The sequence below is a fragment of the Polistes dominula genome, unplaced genomic scaffold (genome assembly GCF_049000335.1).
Source record: "Polistes dominula isolate Pdom_NZ unplaced genomic scaffold, Pdom_raw_medaka contig_73, whole genome shotgun sequence".
In the NCBI taxonomy this organism is placed as follows: Eukaryota; Metazoa; Arthropoda; class Insecta; order Hymenoptera; family Vespidae; genus Polistes; species Polistes dominula.
Window position 1 is genome coordinate 9689260 of NW_028300951.1, and position 20463 is coordinate 9709722.

Genomic DNA, 20463 nt, shown 5'->3' on the forward strand with positions numbered 1-20463 from the left:
ATAATGATTTTTACAAAAAAGAGAGAAGAAAAAAATATTGAAAGAGAGCAAATTTTGAATCGCGATAAGAGAAAATGTTTCATATTAGTACCTATAATATAGCGATTTAATGGTGCTAAAAGTGGGGAGTCACTCTCACCGTTAGGATTGCGTCCCGACTTGCCTTTTCGATTCACCAGACGTCAGTTTACTTTTTTCAACGCGAGTTTGTCGAACTTTCGAACTTTCCCACTTTCCCAACGTTAAACAATTTTCAAATTATTTTTCTTTTTTTTTCTATAACAATAATATATATTTCTATCGAATAATTGAATAATTCAATTGTGATTTATATAAATTTATATAAAAAAAAAAATGGAATTGTCGGAGAAATTTCATCGTTTGAACGTTAGTTGTACTCCAGATTATATGCCTACTGCCATCGAGAATATAGAAAGTAAGTTTGTTTTCTATTTTTTTTTTCAATTACTTTTGTTCTCCGTGTTTCCTGGAATAAAATTCAAACGCGATAGAATTTAATTAGATATTTTTCACATTTTATCGGTATCTTATGTCACAACAAGTAGGTGACAATCCTTTATTTGCATTCCAAATGTTTCGCTTGACTTTCCCTTTAGAAAAAAGAAAAAAAGAAAAAAAAGATGATATCAATGAATTAAACATTGAAATTATGTTATCAACATTTTCAATTATGACTTTTATTTTTATATTTATCATGTCACCTGTTTTGTACTATTAAATGGTCGCGCAATGGTTGTCTGACTAAATTTTTTTTTTTGTTTTTTTTTTTTGTAATTAATTCTCAACTTTTTTCTAGACCTACTTTTTCTTTTTTTTTATTCTTTACAAAATTCTAATTAAATGCGTAGTAAAATATATGTAAATTTATGGGTTATGCATTTCGTCAAATAATATCGATCGAAAATGTAAATATTTGAAGAAAAAAAAACTATGTTCTGTGAATTACGTTTCGTTAGTCGAGATCTTTTAATTTACAAATTCAATTTCTAATTTTTACACATTAACTATTTGTCTCGTTTAAATTCATGTATTACCTGGATGAAGTATATCATTTTTTTTTATATTCTATTATATTTAAACAGGTCAAAATTGTTATTATTTCTTCAACTCAAGGAATACGAGTGATACACGCACGAGTGAAAGTTTTGTTCTTCGAGATTATGTTTAAATTTACACTTTGTATAAATACATGGTATATATATATATATATACAATATATAACAATTTGTAATATATATGTAATAATATTATAATATATATATAACAATTCTGACCTGCATAAATATTATTATTAACCTGTATATTTAATAAAAGAAAAAAACATGTTTTCAGAAGGATATAAAATTATTAGAAGCGTTTATATAAATCGCACGTCATACGATATTACAACACACATTAGATACGAATCTTTTACCAATTTTTATTCATTACTAATTAATATTTATTCTTCGAATAAATCGTGACTTTGCTTTTCAACATTTATTCTATTTTTCCTTTTTTGTTTATTCGTTCTAACTATTGTTTTGTTCTATTTCTTTTTTTTTTTTACATTTGTTTATTCTTTCATTCTCAAAAATTCTAATGAAATATATCAATTGTTCATAATTTATTTTTGTCCAAATAAAAAAAAAACAACAATCTATAATGTAAAATATACATCGTAATATTTTAATTGGAAACTTTTATGCGATCATAACATATCTTATCAACAATTCATTTGAAATCTTATCATCTGAGAAGAAATCTTATCATATTTTTTGATTACATATAGAAAATAATTTCCGTTTACGTAATGGGTAGATTTTTGTGCATGTGTGTACGTGGGTGTTAACCTATATATATATGAGTGTTTTGAAAATTCGATAATCATTAAAAGACATGTTTAAATAACTCATAATCTTCGATATATTTTGAATGGCGTAATAATCATTCACTATCTTTTATTTGTTGTTTCAGGCTTGGGTACATTTGGAATTGTTTTGATATCCGTTGGTGCGGCATTTACTATGATGACATTATATTTTGCCATAGACGCTATTCATAATGTTTTTTCACAAAAAGAAACGGGTCTTTACAAATCTAACGTCGTTAGTATTTTCTCGGTTTATCCAATAGCAAGTGTTTGTAGTTTGATGATAATAGCGATACCAAGGTAATTAAAAATTATTCCTCCTAATTAAATCATCAATTTTACCTATACATCGTACGTATATATACATTTGGGTGGGTCAACAAAATCAATTATTTTTTTTTTACAAGTGCCACAGAAAAATGGGTTGCTAGACACCTTAAAAAAAATTCTCACCAAATATAAGCTTTTAATTTTAATAGGAAGATCCTCCGCATTGCAGTTTTTTATTTTTTTCTCAGTCCAATAGAATCAAATTCATACCCCATCATTAATTGATTGTACAGAAAAATGTTATGGAAGAATTTTGTATAGGAAATTTAATGCTCTACAAAAAAGGTATCTTATATTTTTTCCGTAAACATCACCATTTGAATGATATTGAAGATTTAAATTTGATTATTTTAAAACAAATTTCATTTTTGTTTATGAATTTTATAACTCGACAATAAATGACTATTATAAAATACGCAATGCAAATTTTTGTAGGAAATTAACTGCTCTATAAAAATGGTGTTTTATGTTTTAGCGATAAAATTAAGCGTTCAAAAGATATTCATCATCAAACTTTCATGTGTACTGATTTCTGTCTCTGAATATCAATATATATATATATATATATAATTAAATAAAATATATAATTAAATAAATATATATATATTTTAAGTTAACAATTATAAAAAATATCTTATGTTTTTATTACGATAATGGCATTTTATTATCATTTAGTTTAAATATACATCAAATGGTTATAGAAAATGATGATAGATAAACTATTCCATTTGTATAATTAAATAGGGAATTAGAAATGTCATGTTTTTATTACGATAATGGCATTTAATTTTCATTTAGTTTAAATATACATCAAATAGTTGTAGAAAATGATGAAAGATAAACTATTCCATTTGTAGAATTAAATAGGTAATTAGAAATGTCAACACTTTGAACGTACGTATATTAAGGTATAAGCCCATTGTGTGACACCCAAAATTTTAACGTTTTTTCATGAATTTTTTTTATATATGAAAATAAAATGCAATTGTTTTGAAATTTAAATATGTTTTTATTACTGTCTTAAAGTGTACAGAAAAATTTTTGTTGACTTCATTTTACATAAATTTGTTTCTGATTTTCTAAGTCAAAGTGAAGTCCTCGAAAAAAGAGTAGGTTGTCTTGGGAAAGCACACAGCCTTCCGTAGTCATTTGAAACTAAAAATTCAAACGGATTATTATTCTGTAGACTTGTCGCTAATGACTGAACCTCTAATATGCAAACATTTTTTTAAAATAACAAAATGGCGGACTTGCAAAAAAAAAATTTCAAAATCGCACTTTTTTTTAATTGTTTAAAAAAATTGATTTATTATTAAAAAATTTAATTTTTTTCGGTACTTAGGTAATTATATTAAGAATAACAGATTAAAATTTTAGCCAAATCGGTTGAATAGTTTTTAGTCAGTGCTTCCCCGAAATTTTGAAATCGTGGTTTCGAGAAAAACGCGGTTTAAAGTTTTGACAACAGATATGTTGTTACTACGGCGTGCGCTCTCTTCTTTTTGCTATAACTTTTTAAATACTTTGAATTGTAAACTAAAATTTTTAGAGCATATTTTCAAGATGTTTCTTTTTCAAAAAATGTAGCTAAAAAAATTTCGATTTTTTTGACCCCCACACACTATTACCTTAAATGAACTTTTAATTCAGTGGCATTTTATTTTTACACATATAAGAAAAATTTGGTTCAAATGAAAAATTATGGAAATATTCGAGAGAATAAAAATGTCAAGGATGAAATAAATTAAAATGAAAGAAAGAGAAAGAGAAAGAGAAAGAGAAAGAGAGAAAGTTGGATTATCTAAATGAAAGATCCCTGTTATTCGAAAGTACATTTTTACGATGACAGTCGCCTAAAAAAAAAATCTTTCCGGTTGATCTTTTATATTTTTTTTTGTTCTCTGAAACGAAACGTGGGAGGGCAGGTGGTAGGGAAAGAGGGATGACGTTGGGATGATGGCGGGAAATTTGTCACGTAAATAAGATTCATGAATACTCCGTTAGAGACGCGGCTCGTTTTCTTGTTCATTTTATTTATCTATTTCAGGACGCAACTATTATCGGAGGCGCTCATTCAAATTGTCCTGACTATATCGCTTTATCGTTTGTTTCTTCTCCTTACCGACGTTGGCCGTCGAAAAAATGATAAAACGGCTCCATTATTGCTAAGAACTGGCCCTTGTTGCTGTTGGCCATGTTTGCCCTTTCCTAAACTCGATATGAACGATTCTCGTCTGGCCGTCATTCGATTGATCGTTCTACAACTTCCTATCGTACAGGTATCCTCTAAAGTGTATTCATTATTTTCACTATTATTTTATTTAATTATTATAGAAATATTTTTCTTCCTTTAGGGATTATTGTTCTTCATAATGTTAGTTGTAGCCTTGGATGAACAAAAAATAGAACCAAGTTATCTTATCTGGTTTCAACCATTCACATTAATTAGTATATTAATTGGTATATATGGTTTAACGATCACCAACAAAAGTCTCAATGTCGTTGCTCCAGGTAAATTAGATTTTTTATTCTCTTACTTGTGTAAGTAAATGGTTTTATTCTTTTTGTTTGTTTGTTTGTTTGTTTGCCAACAGAAGCCAAACTGAGATTGAAAACTTTGGTAACCCAACTGGCTTTGGTCTTTTCCAAGCTTCAAGCTATTATTATAAAACTTCTCGTTTATACTGGCATTTTTCCTTGCAGTCCACCATTACCACCAAGAGTTTTTGCCAATGGTAAATGTATATTGAAATATCTTTCTATCCAGGAAATTAAAGAAAAATGAACAAATTAAAGGGATATTCTGGTCTAGAAATTTGAAAAAATCGATTTTTTTTATATTTTCAAAGCTTAACCTTTTAAGGATATGTTCTTAAAAGGATTTTTCAAAATTCAATTTATTTTCAGAGATATAGCTATTTTAGTGACGCGGCATCTTATATCCTACCCTTATTACGCGAAACTTTGAACGCGTTTTTCTCGAAACTGTTTTTTTTTCACAATTGTCAAGATATCTCAAGTTCTACTAAAACCGATTTGCTTGAAATTTGGTGAGAGTCTTCTCTATGCATTACTCTATCGTGCAAACTAAAATCTTACTACATTTTCAATTTTTACTATTTTTAAAAAATTCGGAAAAGTAAAAATAGTGGTAAAAATAATATATCTTTTTTTCAAACAGCTGCAATTTAGCGAAAAAAAAAAAAACTTTTTTCAATTCTTTTAGTTCGAACGCGATTGCGGCATTATTCTAAATTAATAATCCGTTTTAATTTTTTTATTTCATATTACCAGAAGAGCTGCAATCTTGGCATTTGTCGCGCGCCGTTTTTTTTTTGGGACCCCCCACTTCATCAGCCTATATTTTTTTCAATTTTGAATTTTTTCACTATTTTTCTTTTTTTTCCATGTATTCTCGAAATATTAATGAATATCTTTTAACATTATAGATAGTGAACAAATTATTCATCTTTTTGTTATTACACTTGAAAAAGTACCTAAAATTCATGCCTCTATACCAGAATACCCCTTTAAATAATCACGTAAACTTTAATTGGATGACATCGTTGCTCAACAATACTATATATATATACGTAGGTTGGAACTTAAATAGTGGCAATTATATATTCACAACCGATACAAAAGAGTTACATGTTTGCACCTGTTACTGTCCTTCAAAGTAGTCACCAGCGTTGTGTAGAACCCGTTAGCAGAGCCTGTTCTGTTGATGGTGCGCATGGAGCGGTCTACTGCCTGTCGAATCTCTGAAACAGTTCTGAAGCGAATGCCACGATGGGTTTCGCATAAATTGACGGAAATGCAGAAATGGATGAGTTACGACGCTGCTTAGACGCACTTGGAGCGCTATGAACGCGAAGGAGAGGCTTCTTTCTTACGCCGTATCGTAACACTGGATGAGACATGGCAGTAGATCGCTCCATTCGCACCATTAACAGAATAGGCTCTGCTTACGGTATACTACGCCTTCCAAATCGCTGGCAACGGGTTCCACACAACGCTGATGACTACTTTGAAAGACAGTAACAGGTGCAAACATGTAACTCTTTTGTATCGGTTATGAATAAATAATTGCCACTATTTAAGTTCCAACCTACGTATATGTGCCTATAATTATGAAAGTGGTCTAAGTTATGTATGTATCTCTTGTTTCAAGATATTTCAAGATTTATATTTGAACACTCTATTTGAATTCTATATAATATTGAAATAACAAACATTATCTAACGATTCATTTTTGACAATATTGTCAAAATTACATTGAATTTATTTAGTTTAAAATAATGTGGTGTGTAATAAATGATAAACTCAATATTTTTTTAATTTTGACTTACATTAGACCACTTTCATAATTATAGGCACATATATTTTTTTGTAGCTTGTTTCGTTACTCTTTCTCTGAATTTTTCTACTTTCAGTAACACAAAGTGGTCTGTTGATAATCGAGATGTTGCTGCTTTGTATAGCGGCGAGGCACCTTTATTATGTTGACCTGGAAAAAGAAGAAGATTCATCGTTAAAAGATCGGTCAAATGACAAGCCTCACGGTCTGACGAATAAAAACGACCTACCTGAACAACTTTCCAACAAAATCGCTGTAGTGACTATCTCTTGAACAATCAGAATTGTCGTTCTGTTATTTGTTTCAAGATTTACAAAGATAGAGAATAGAGAGAAAGAGAGAGAGAGAGAGAGAGAGAGAGAGAAAGACGGACTATTTGTTAATAATTTTGGGCCTGAACGGAATTAGTGCAATATTTTAATCAAAGCTTACGAAAGAAAGTCTTCTCTTAAATATTTTTAAGTATGTATTTATATGTGAATCAATTTTTGTCAAAATATCTTAAAAAGTTGATCGTTGATAGTGAGAACTAGAACTACTACGTTTCTATTTTATATGATATCCTTTTACATATATATATATATATATTTTTTTTTTTTTACAATAGTGATAAATAAAAAAAAAAAGAAGAAATTGGAATATCGAACGATTCACAAAACGAAGAAACGAATTTCGAAATTAGAATAGAATTTGACTTTCTCCAGTATGAAAAATAAGAAAATAAATAGCGATATGTGGGAGGTATTTAAAGTAAGTACTTAAGTCTATATAACTTTGGATTATCAGTCGAAGAAGTTTCATGATTTCGTGTCCTTGAAAGAAAAAAAAGTTTTAACTCAAGAGTCAAGAGAGAGAAAGAAGTGGCATATAAGATAAACGTAGAATTTTTGATAAGCCAGAAGCCACTTCTTTACTCGTTATCTCTGATGTTTTACATTTGAGTTCAAAAATTAGATTTATTTTATTACCGAGGAAAGTTTATAAAACAAAGAGTAATAATGTTCATTCTTGGATACTTGAAATCTTTATAACCTTAGATAAAAGTGCACGTATAATTGTGTGTATATATTATATGATGATGCAAATAATTGCATAGCATAAAATACAAATTGAATAAAAAAAAGAAAAAAGAAATACAAATAAAATTCATTTTCATCGAAAATTCGACGATTACTTTTGCTCGGATGGAAGGATAGGACACGGTAAACGTTTATCGCTAAGCATCTTATGTTAGAAGAGAGAGAGAGAGAGAGAGAAAGAGAAAAGGGAGGTAAGGGCAGAGGACGTTACACGGCGGTCCTCGAGTATACCTTGTACCCCCTCATTTTTCGAACGATTTGAAAGGACCACTACCTACCTACCTACCTACCTACCTTCCTATCTACCTTCCTACCTACCTGCACAGTCTGACCCACGAAAACTACAAAACGCGTTCTCCTCGTCTTCTTCTTTTTCTTTTTTTTCATCGTTCTTTCAGCATCCTACTCTTCGTCTTTTTTTCCTTGTCTTTTTTCGGTTCCATGATCACGATCGAGCTTTAGAGAGGCATAATAGATTTAACAGTTTCCTTCCTAAGGATATCAGCTTATATAGGGGTAAAGAAATTTCTTCTACTCTCAGTTCATTTCACCTTCTATCTACGACCTAATTCCAAGTACAACGATTCCGAACAACTCTTCATTTTTCTTTGAAAATTTATCGTATTCCGCCGAGGGCGGAATTTTTTTTCGAAAGATTTTACGACAAGAAGGAGATAAAAATAGGGGGCAATTTGAGTACCGAGAACAACACCATAGTGGAACTTGGAAATAACCGATTGATAATTCAACGTGGGACTAATTAAGGTAGTAAGGGTCAAATTACGTTGTGATCCCTCTCTACCGATCTCCGAGACTAAATAACCTTGAAGGACCGAGACAGCTCGAAGCAGCTCTTCGTCCTTTTTTCTTTTTTTGCGAAGGCGGAGCAGAAAATAACTGACAAAGGTATTTTGCTAGCTAATGAGCCGGCGAATCTGTCGTGGTTTTAACGTAATCATTTTTCTGATGTATATATAGTAAGCATTTATTATAATTTTGTATAAATTTAATTGCAAATGATATTTCAAATAATTCTTCCCCATTTCTAATTGATTTTCTTAATTGTTAGAGAGAATAAGAAAGAAAGAAAGAGAAAGAAGTTTTATAAAATTTTTCAAGAGTAACTCTCGAGATATCTAAACTACTCTTAACCTTATCCTAAAGTGCCACTTCGGAGGTACTCTCCGGCTGCTGTGTCGGATTTCTGTAGGACTTATGGAAAAAAAAAATAAGAGAGATGCGTAGCCCATGTGGTACACGCGCGAGAAATCGGAAAACGTTTCCCGTGACCATCGACATATGGCACGCGGCTAGAACTTATAATATAATTTCGTCTATAGGAATAATACTTTGGATAATAAATTTTCCATTATATTTTTGAAAATGTTGTGTTTTTTTTGCAGCTTTCTTATACCTTTAAAGAGACTTTTTTTTTATCTTTCAACGATATAATTATACTCGTTTTAGTTATGAGCAATTTCGTATAAAGAATAATAATGGACATTCGTGCAAGGGGTACCTTGGGTCATTAGCTTTTGTCGATGGACGTATTACTAAGAAACTCGTGCATAAAATTATTAACGAAAATTTGAAAACGTTACGTGTATATAACCATATCGCGTGCATATAGTTTAACTTGAAAAGAAAAAAAAGAAAAAATAACAAACAGGATAATATTGAAAGAAAAATTGAAGAAATTCTAAGGAATTTTTATTCACGTAATAAATAATTCTCTATCCTAGAAATCCATAAGATACTATAGAAAAAGAAAATATCACAAAATTCGCATAAATTGCTTCGAGGCGACCATTATATTTCGCTTTACAACATTCATAATACGTAAATAACAACGTTGGAGTATCTTGTGGGGGCGTCTTGATTCCCCCTCGAGCATTTAGCATATTTTATAAAAAGGGGATAGGATAAAAAGAAACTAAATAGAAATTAAAAAAGAAAATAAAAAAAAAACAGTGAAAGAGAGAAAGAGAAAGAGAGAGAGAGAGAGAGAGAAGGAGAATGGATGATCTCGCTGTCGAATTAAAAATCGAATATTATGAAATTAGCTTTTGAGAAAGAAAAAATGACGATGATAAAAAAAAGAAGAAAATGAAGATGAAGATGAAAAAGAAGAAGAAGATGAAAAAGAAGAAGAAGAAAAGCTGGACCATTGAGCAATTTTGGGGCAATTTTGTGGCCGACCGCCTTTCCTCCTTCGAGGCACACCGAAGGGAAAGGAAATAATGATCAACGCCGTCGGCAACCATATGGTCGTGCGCAACGAAATGCTCCAAGCATTGACGAACTCCAGATACTCCAGAGTAAACCTTTTCCGGATGGGATGATCGGTCCATACGATCTACGAAAAACAAAACTATAAATATTTTTCTTCTATTCGATATTTAAACATTTACAAACAAAGCTTGAAAAGTGAACTTACCACAAAATAATTAAATGAAATAACAATTAACAAAAAAGGATCTTTTTTTCCTTTGGACACACAACTTATTTTTCAGATTCTGAAATCTTGTTAAGAGGAGTTGGTAGAATTTAAGAAACGTCACCCCTCTGTACTTTCGTTTGATAATAAATCCTACTTTTGGAGAATTTGTCACGTTAGAAGACGCGTAAAAAGAATCTTATGTTAGATGTTCAATAGGTGAGTTCAATTTGGAGATCTTTTTGGTTACCACCTGTCCCCCCTCGAAGGAATCGTTTAGTGACAAATTTTCTTTTCCAACAATTTTTCTAAAGAGATAGAAAGAGAGACGAGATTTAATGGTAAGAATGAAAATTTGTCTCCGTGGTACATTTGACGCGGAGTGTGAAGAGAAAAAAAAAGCCAACCCCAAAAAAAAATATAACCAAAGGGAAGAAAAAAAGATAGAGCTATTTTAAAATGGGAGAGAAGAATTTTATGCTTTGTTAGATACTTTGAAGAAACGAAAGCTAAACGGGGGACCCTTCGTGGAAGATTTGGACGGTGGTGCTAAGCAAATTATTATTTTCCTAGGATAATCCATTATCAATTTCGTGCTAACTTTCATTTCAATTCTTCTTTTTTTTCTGCAACTTCTACTTTCTTCGCTTAAAATTGATCGTTTTGGTTTTATCCAATTATTCTTATTTTTAACTTATAAATTTCATTTTTGCAACGTGATATTCGCAAATGCGTTTTCCATTTTTTTTTTCATGTTTGTCGGTATCCCCTTTTTCTTACGATATATTTTTGTCGTGCAATTAATCTTATCGAAAAAACATCTTAAGCTAATAATCATTCTTTTGTTTGTTGGATCTTTGTGAAGAATTCCGACTCGTTGGACGAGAGACAAAAAATATTGTTGTTACTTTTATCCGTAACACAGAGTATCCAGTTTCATACGAGGAATAGTCGTACGTGAACGGAGCAACAAAGGAGAGAGAAGAAGATAATTCGGAAGAAAACGCGGTCAGAATTTCAAATGTTCAGATTTTTTCCTATGATACAACGAGAAAGAAAAAGAGAAAGAAATTAGAGTGGGAGATGGACGGGATCTTACATTAGGGAAAACCGAGAACACGTAATCCTTCGCGACGTGGATTACGATCGATAAACAAGAACTCCAAAAAGAATGAGACGAACTTTATGTATACAGAGACGAATCGTGCAAGATATCTTACAAGATAATAGGGACGCCAGTGGAAAGGAAAAAAAAGAAACAGAGGAATGCGTTTCGGATTATGGATCCTACGAAAATATCTCACACCTCTCGTTTCTGTAACGAAAATCCCTTCGAGGAAGATTTTGACGGATTTTACAAAATTCTAAGCCCCTACGTACACGTTCTCGCATTCTTTTTAAACAAATTGTTATTATTATTATTAATTGGCATTAGGAACTCGAAAGTTTATTGACGCAAATATTAAATCCCGCCATTGGTTCGGTCCCTGAGCGCAACCCCTCCATTCGCGGTCTTCGGTATCCTATTTCTATAAGATAAACAAATTGTATAGAATAATTATTATATCATATTTGCAATAAAAATTGCAAATATTTCATCTTGTCTCCATCCAAACAAAATTATGTAAAAAATATTGCGATCAAAAGTACAGTGAATTTCCTTTTCTTTCAAATAGATAATTCTAAACATCTAATAGGAATAAATAGATAGAAAAAAAAGAAAAGATATTATATAGAAATATAAACGTGAAACATCTAAACATCAATGCGAAGCGAAGAGACCAGGTGTGAGAAAAACTTCTGGCACAATAAAATGTCATTCTCCATAGAAGTTTGTAGATGAACAAACTGAGCGCCACCCCTAAACGTAGCCTAGATGAATGGATCCCCATTTGGTAGGCCTTTTTCTATTGCCACCGGGCATAAACCGGGCCGTTTCAAAGTCTTCTCATACAGGGATGAAACTCGGCTCGTTTAACGTCACATATATTTCACCCCACAATCAGGCAACGAGACAAATACCCTTATTTGTACACATCCTGTGCATTGTGACGTAGAACGTAGAGCACCCAGAGAATTCGACTTCCGGTTGAATATGTATTTCCATCCTTTTCTTTTTTTTTCTCTCCTATACTTTAGAAAGCTTTATTTTCGAAAAACTGGGTGGAGCTGAGTAACCCCAAACCATTTCGATCGTTCGCTGAAATTGCGCGATCATTCGATCTTTTACGTATTTCTTGTTTACAATTTTTCCAAAACGCCGGATGTTAAGTAAAATACATAAAAAGGTTTTGGATGTTAAATTTACTTATTGGACATTTAAAAGACGAGGAAATATCATTTTTCCATCTTAAAAAGAAATAAATGAGACAAACCAGCCTGTATTTTAACTGGAATCAAATTCTAATAGTTTTCTCTTATAGGTTAGTTTCTAAACTCTCTTAGTATGTTGAAAACAAGATCCGTAAAAGATAACGATCCTTTTTAGCATTTCAGAGCCCTTTGTCTCTTTCTCTCTCTCTTACACACACACACACACACACACACACACACACACACACACACACACACACACACACACACACACAACACACATTTTAAGGCTTGCTTTAGAATGTATTATTATTTATATATGCGGTAGACATGATTCGACGATTCAGCAGGATGACTTTTGTATTTAGTATTTTGTGTCATAACGAGGGTGGATTTCTTAGTTAACAAGAAACATTCTTTTTGTTGTTGAAATGAGAAAGTTTAAAAAAGAGAAAGAAATTAGTGGTCCATCGCTAGGCAAGAATTCTCTGTAATAGTTTTATTCCAATTGTAAAAGGGGAAAAACGATGTAGCCTTAGGGAGGAGAGCATTGGAATAGGTACGTAGAGATTGTACAGTACGGTCAACCATATGCCGAGGGACGAGCACGGTTTAGAAATAATTATAAGGGATGGTATAGAAGACTGAGAAGGGTGGGAGAGTAAAACCCATAGAAGTGGGGAGACCGTAACCTATATAAGGAAGCTTCCAACGATGGAGGGGACGCAGTAGGAAAGAATTTTTCAAGAGTATCGTTTCTATTCCTATTCAAAGAAGTGAAGAAGTTTCTTTTTTCTTTTTCCCTATCAGTTTACGAATTTTTCTTAGAAATATATATTTAGTGAGAGATATATTAAATCTAACACGACGACATGGAAAACCTTTCGTGGTTGCTGATTATTTTTAGTTTGTACGGATGTCTCGCCGATTGTATTGACCTTGGACCATTTATTAGGATTGGACAGTGTAGATCAAAGTGTCTTTTGCAATATAGCTTGGATGGAACGTGTGATTTTACCTCCGATCAGCCAAAAATTATGTGCCAACAGGTAATTAAGATATCATTTACATTTTGTTTTCTTTTTATTCGTTCAATTTGTCGAATAAAATGAAAAGTATTTTTCGTTAAAATGAGAACTATATTTTTAACAATGAAAGAAAACAAAAGATACTTTCTAAAATATACATTGATATTATATATAGAAATAGAATCTTTCTCTAGTTGAAGATTAAATGAAAAAATAACAAGAGAAGTTATTTTTCGTTCGTGTTTGAAATCGAATAGAGTCCCCTCGAAAGGACGATAAATCTTTTGGCGTTCGGTTTTACGAAGCGCCATGGAAAATCATGGTGATCCCGGGACACCCCCTTATTTTTAGTCAAGACAGTCATCGTTCCCCTATCGATGAACAGATGGAAACTTCGATTAACGAAGGGAGGTTCTCGTACGATAATAGAAAATCTACACTGAAATATATATATATATATATATATATATATATCGATTGATACATTTCAATAAATGTTCATCATAGAATCTTATCACGAATGATTGTAATAAAGTAGACATTTGGTGAGGAATGTTGATGGGGGGTTCATTACTTTTGAAGAAAATCGTATTTTGTGCGTGCTAAGAGCGTGCGACGACAATGACCCCCATTGATATTTATACTAACAGGAAAAGGGAGATAGGTAGAAGAGGGTTCTGGATTACAATAACAATCGTAACGAAGAACATGTCATCGAACTATCCTTAAAACGCCCCCATAACGACGATTATCTCGCCTTCCTTTTTTTTCCTTACATGTATTGTAAATGCATTAAATATAATAAAATGTATATTGTTAATACATTAGTGCATAGAATGCATGTGAACAACAAAATATTAGTACAATAGTAATAATTATAGAAGTATTATAATATTCAATTAAGATATTTCGAATAATGGTAGTAACTCAATTAGATACTATTACAATTTGGATATTCTATGCATTGGTTTTTATTTACCTTAGACATTATTAAACAAGCGAGAAGGTCTAACATATCGTTTTCTCCGAAGAGTTGGAAATGTTTTAGTTAGTAGAAAGGAACGAGAGAGGTTACCCCAATAAATATAAAGACAACAACGACAGTGCCTTTTATGCTGGAACAGGTTGGAGCTAATTCGAGCTACCCTCCTTCTACTCGTCCTCTCCTTTCCTCTCCTCTCCTCTCCTCTCCTCTTCTCTCCTCTCCTCTCCTCGACCCTTTCCACTCCTCAAGAGTAATGCCGCCGATTCAATGGCCTGCCTCCTTCGATGCTTCTTATTTCTTTCTTTCTTTATTCCTTTCTTTCTTTCTTCTCTCTCTCTCTCTCTCTCTCTCTCTCTCTCTCTTGAAGATTCTTCTACCTTCCTCTTTTTTCTTACATTAGCTGTTAGGGCTTTTTACTCGTACACCAGAGCTGATCGTTTCCCTTATTTTTCTCTGTTACAGTGTTGGAACTATTGCGAGGTCGTGGAAAAACAATGGGAGAAAGCTAACCAAACCTTTTGCGCAAGAAATGATCTCTATGAAAATGTATGTGTATAACTTTTTATTATTATTATTATTATTATTATTATTATTACTATTATTATTATTTTCTATCGATCAACTTGGAATTGTTAGGGATGAGACGAGAGCAATGAAATGAAAAAAGAAAAGATATTTCTTATGCTTGTCAAAAATAATCCCATGAGATGTAAAGGGAAAAAGATCACAGTTAGTAGAGCCAATCTCTGTCGATCTTTTGAAAAATAGATTGAGGGCGCCTAGAATCCTTAGAAATATTTTACCCTTCGATTATTACGGATGAATGAACAAATTCGATAGAAAATCATCGTCTTCGTCATACTACGAAAAGAGATATAGATAAAAAAGGGAAAGAGATACACCTTACCTTTACTTTCTAATCTTTTTTCTCTATAAATTATTGTTAGATGATATTTTTCTTAGAAAATGTAATCATTATTCTTTGTTATTATTACAGTGTGAAGTTTGCCAGTTAGCGTGTTCCTTTAAACAATTGAAAACAATTGAAAAATATCTGCCATCGATGTTACCAAAACCAAAAAAGTATCCAGTAACTTTAAACAAATTGGACGTAGCTATAGAAATAAAACAAATAAATAATGAATGGACAGATACGAGTTATCTTTCAGGAGCAATGTTGGGAGCATTCCCAACATTTCCTTTAGACAGTTGGATTATAGTTGTCACGGAACAAGGTATTATTCAATACAGCTGGCAAAAATGGTCACCAACTTTGGAGGACTTGAAGGAAGGAAAATTATACGAGGCTACCATCTCGTGGAAAGATGATGAATCGACTCAATTGACAATACCAATAGATACTCAACAACTGAAATTAAATGACGAAATAAGACAAATGTATCTCGAAAAATATGGTCAAAAAGTTTTAACCGAATTGAGGAGCCAAGTAGCAGATTCGCGAATTACTGATGAAGTATTCAGAAGATTTTTCTTAAAAAAGATTGACGAACGCGACGATAAGGACAAAGCTGACGATGTTAAGTCTTTAAAAAGTGTATGCAACCGAAAGACTCAACAATCATCCTATACAGTATCTTGGGAACCAGAAACTGGTGGTCTTACTGGTAATCAAGTAACAGATTCAAATTCTGCTCAAATATCTCTTTTCCCTGGCACTAAGTATTTAGTTTGGATATCATCTAACGACGGACCTGCTAGTTTGCCCATCGAAGTCGATACCAGGTCAATAGAACAAGTCTTTATCAATATCATGGATAAATATTATTACGAAATTGCCTGTTTCGGTTCTGCCTTCATTTTATCAATTTTACTTCTTATTGTTATCACTGAGATTAAAAGAAGAAACAAAAAAGCTAGTTTAGAAGAAGCTTAAAAACATCACGTCGCGTTTCTCGTACAACTATCGATTGTATAAAAATATCGAACGAATTTAATGTCGTCAACTCTTTCATCACGTACGTCTTATCACTTGACAGATTATACGATAAATGTCAATGAATGTACAAATATCGCTCAGGAGATTTAGAATAGTGAAATGAGATATTTTTTTACTCTACAGATTATAATAATATTAATAGTAATAATAATAATAATAATAATATTAATACGAATTAATCTTATTGGAGCTTGCAACGAACAGACTGTATAAAAGAGTTCCTATGACGTAAACCGAGAGATTTAATATTTCTTGTCGATATGTTAAGCTATGTATTTATTTGTACATAATTAATAAAATAATTGTAAATAATTTAAAATAATAACAAAATAAATATACATAAATATAATATGTATTACATATTTTTGTATAATTATTTATATTTAATAAGAAATTCCTTTCGAGAATCTTCGTGTTGCCGTTAAAACGGTTTTATCCTACGAGGATAAAAAAGTCGAAAAACGATGTACGTTTTCAGGATCGTCTTTAGGGTTCATCGACCTTTCCTAAACGAATAGTAAAAGCCACAAGAGTCGACGTATACGTATAGGAATAAACGAATCCACGCACGTGCACACACACACACACACACACACACACACACACACACACACACACACACACACACACACACACACACACACACACACACACTTACAGGAAAGTATGTCGTGGCCTCGAACAAGGTCCCGTTATTCAAGGCAAGGCCTTGATCGTCTTCATCCTCAGTCTTGACTCGATAGTCGAGTAAAGATGATACTTCTTCTTGCTTGTTTAACCCTTTTCATTGGTCACCATCGTGAACTTGTTCCTATAAACAATGGACTTACCATAGGGGCAACAACTTTCGTTGGACTCGTTACGTCGCCTTTTGGTCTAGCTGCTGGGCCTAGGTACGTTCAAATTTAATTTTTTTTTTTCCTAATCGTTTTCTTTTACCCAAGTGTATTTGTGTATTTGTCAATATTTTCATCAACAAAGATACGTTCCAAAATGGAAGAAACAAGCTTGCGAGATCCCAGCTTCGCAACATCCAAATTCTCATTACGTTTGTGACGAAGCCGGTGAAGTGAAATGTTTGTCAGGTAAATTCATTATTAAATGAAATTTGATCAACATATGTATATCGTGTCGATTACATCGTGATAATCATACATAGGTTGGACCGGTGATCTATGCGACGTACCAATTTGTCGAAAAGGTTGCGATCCCCTTCAAGGTTTCTGTCGACGTCCGGGTGAATGCAGGTGCAAAATCGGATTCTATGGTGAACTATGCGACAAATGCGTGGCTCTACCTGGTTGTCAACATGGGAGGTAAACTCGCGCACGTAGCATACTAATCCGAACTTTCTTCTTCAAAAATATCATTGAACGATCTCGTAACGATACGCGAGCTATATCGATTTCCGGTAACGATCGTGACCATCGATCGAGAAAGTAATTTCTCTTTGTAACGACTATCGATTGTTTTGTTCAGATGTAACGTGAGTTTCGAGTGTGCTTGCGATCCTGGATGGAAAGGATTGTTCTGTTCGGAACCGATTTGTGCTCCTGATTGCCTGTCGAGTCAAGGATATTGCAATAAGCCAGGAGAATGCAGGTATATTATAGATCGTAGATCATTATCTGTCGGTAATGAAGTATCCTACTGTATCGAAAAATCAAGTATTTTTCAACGCTTGCTTTGCCTAACAAAATAGTTTTTCTAAGTTAAATGCATTGAATGCAGATGCCGATTAGGGTGGCAAGGACCGAGATGCAAACAGTGCGCTGTTTTACCAGGATGCGTTCATGGAACTTGTCAAGGACCATTGGAATGTCGATGCGAACCTGGCTGGACTGGGCTATTGTGTCAAACTCGTGAGTGTCTTTTTTCCATCAATCGACGTTTTGTTCATCTTTCTTGTTTGAATTGTTAAAATTAATTTTGCTTTCGCAGCTATTTGCGCCGCAGGATGTAGCAAGGAACATGGTGGATGTCGTCGACCTGATACCTGTAGGTGTCGGGTTGGTTGGACGGGTCAAAATTGTACCGAATGCGTCCCGTATCCAGGATGCGTGAATGGATTCTGTAAAAGGCCTTGGGAATGTAGATGCGATTCTGGTTGGGCTGGAGATCTTTGCAATGAGAAATTAACTTATTGCGAGGATAACTCAGATGTCTGTCGAAATAATGGTACTTGTGTTAGCATGACACCGGAAGACGGCGATTACAGGTAATTCGACATTTAATTTATATCGAAATTACATCGATCATATGTTATAATAGCAATGAAATTCGTAATTATTATTATAGATGCATTTGTCCACTCGGTTATATGGGTCGTCAGTGTCAAATTAAAACAACTGTGCCATCGACCGAGTTGACACCCCCGATGCCAGATCCAGGATCAATCAATTCGCAAGATGTATCGATGAAACCTGAAGCTGTTGGCAGTGAAAAAGCACAAACTACAGAACCATTAGGTCCCATAGTAATAACGGATCCACCATCAACCATCGATCCTTCGGCAACAGCTGGAAAATGGCCAACCGAATCGCCAACCGATTCTCCGTCTACCGAAGATGACGAAGAAAACGAGACTTGAAGCGTCACAAATTTTCTTCTCCTTTTAATTTTATTTATTTATTTATTTATTATTCTTTTATTTTTATGTGTTTGATCATTCATTTTCATGATTACTCGTGCATATGTATTTTTTGTGTGTGGATATTATTTAAATCGAATGTAAATGGTATAAAATGAAAGGTTTAAAACTTTGTATTCGATAAAACTGCGTGGGGGTTGATGTGGTCAAAGATTTTCCGCGTTCGCGATCGCTTTCTCAAAACACGCTCGCATCGTTAGCTTATCTTCGGTGGCTAACATAAATGTTCGACGTAAATGGTGGTGGTTGGTACTTTGAAGCGTGCTGCAACATTCGCCGTTGCGCTTCGTCGATCACGCTTTGTCGATTTAGTTATACCTACATTGACTACATATATGGTACCTATGTACGTTAATTGCAAATTTAGATTGGGGTGGACAAAAAATTGTTGTTCCCACCCTTTCTATAATTTTGTTCAATTCTAATTTTCATAAATTATATTTTTTCGCTCTAAAATTTCATATTTCTCTTAGGAATAATATATAAGAATTGATATTTCGATGCCACCCTATATAATTGAGTCGTGCATCCAGATCTTGCTACCCACGTAATCCTACCAATTTACGTAACGATTTTAACCGACTCGATGGCGTCTATCCTCTTTCACCAAGCTGAAATAACGAACGACGCCAGTCATTTTTCTTTTTATTTATGGAAAATAATTAAAACTATGAAAAGTACAAAACGCAAATGTTCGATCTTATTAAAATCTCAAAAAAAAAACGAAATTGTAAATACGATCTATGACCGATAAAAGCAAGATCGTTTGATAGTTCTAGTACTTCAATACTACTCGAGAGACCGGTTATGGTGTCTCGTTTTATCGATCGACTGTCGAGCATTCATCCACTTCCGCTTTCTCGAGGAATCGATCGAAATCGAAACGAACGATCTATCTCGATCTAAGGACTCACCGGTGGTATTCTAATCGAAATTCTATCAAAATGATAGAAGCAGTTTTTTTTTATCCAAAATCGATATAGGTCATTGAATATTTTTCTACTGAAAATTTCTATGTGTTATTTATATTTATTTTCTGTTAATAGACTTTTTACATAGGACTTTTGAAGAAAACAAAAAAAAAAGAAAATAAATATCAATCTCGAAAAGAAAACGTGAAAAGTGCATCGATTGGCTACTTCTAGAGCGAAACGACCTAGATTCTATAAAACACGTGAAACGGATAAGGACACGCATTACGTATTACATATGTATCGGAAAGCGAAGAACGCGTATGCAAAGAATGCACATTTGCATACATATATGTATGTATACGTGTATGAGTGTACGACGAACATCGAACCTTCCCTTCGATTAAAACGCACCACCCATCATTAATATTTATTAACAAAACGTTTCGAATATGTAGAGTAAAATTAACGAAAATATACATTATATACTTAATTTTTTGTCGATATTTCATAAAATCTTCGAATGTGTGGAGAGAGGAG

At 32.9% G+C, this 20463-nt stretch overlaps 3 protein-coding genes across 5 annotated transcripts in view; all 3 read left to right on the forward strand.

The window, feature by feature from the left end:
• LOC107067770 (organic solute transporter alpha-like protein) overlaps positions 1–7025 on the forward strand; it is a 12327-nt gene extending 5302 nt beyond the window's left edge. The window contains exons 1-6 of one of the 2 annotated variants that reach the window (XM_089171912.1): positions 183–436; positions 1978–2173; positions 4251–4482; positions 4558–4714; positions 4798–4938; positions 6640–7025. In XM_089171912.1, the coding sequence (XP_089028038.1) occupies positions 355–436; positions 1978–2173; positions 4251–4482; positions 4558–4714; positions 4798–4938; positions 6640–6836 (1005 nt within the window). In that variant the 5' untranslated portion in view covers positions 183–354 and the 3' untranslated portion in view covers positions 6837–7025. Of the gene's footprint in view, positions 1–182; positions 437–1977; positions 2174–4250; positions 4483–4557; positions 4715–4797; positions 4939–6639 lie in introns of those variants that run through there. The other variant, XM_089171913.1, reaches the window with a different exon arrangement.
• A 147-nt stretch (positions 7026–7172) lies between these two features.
• On the forward strand, positions 7173–16711 carry LOC107067771 (uncharacterized). 2 transcript variants are annotated; one of them, XM_089171911.1, is made up of 3 exons: positions 7173–7313; positions 14868–14951; positions 15403–16711. In XM_089171911.1, the coding sequence occupies exons 1-3, from the start codon at positions 7269–7271 to the stop codon at positions 16297–16299; spliced, it is 1026 nt and encodes a 341-aa protein (XP_089028037.1). In that variant the 5' UTR covers positions 7173–7268; the 3' UTR covers positions 16300–16711. The 2 variants fall into 2 exon arrangements, with proteins under 2 accessions (XP_089028037.1, XP_015179057.1); XM_015323571.2 differs by lacking the exon at positions 7173–7313 and adding an exon at positions 12674–13441.
• Positions 16712–17115: 404 nt separating this feature from the next.
• On the forward strand, positions 17116–20364 carry LOC107067839 (CG1567-like). The gene is made up of 7 exons (XM_015323699.2): positions 17116–17255; positions 17344–17447; positions 17522–17678; positions 17842–17964; positions 18094–18224; positions 18304–18580; positions 18661–20364. The coding sequence occupies exons 1-7, from the start codon at positions 17116–17118 to the stop codon at positions 18950–18952; spliced, it is 1224 nt and encodes a 407-aa protein (XP_015179185.1). The 3' UTR covers positions 18953–20364.
• Positions 20365–20463: the final 99 nt, after the last annotated feature.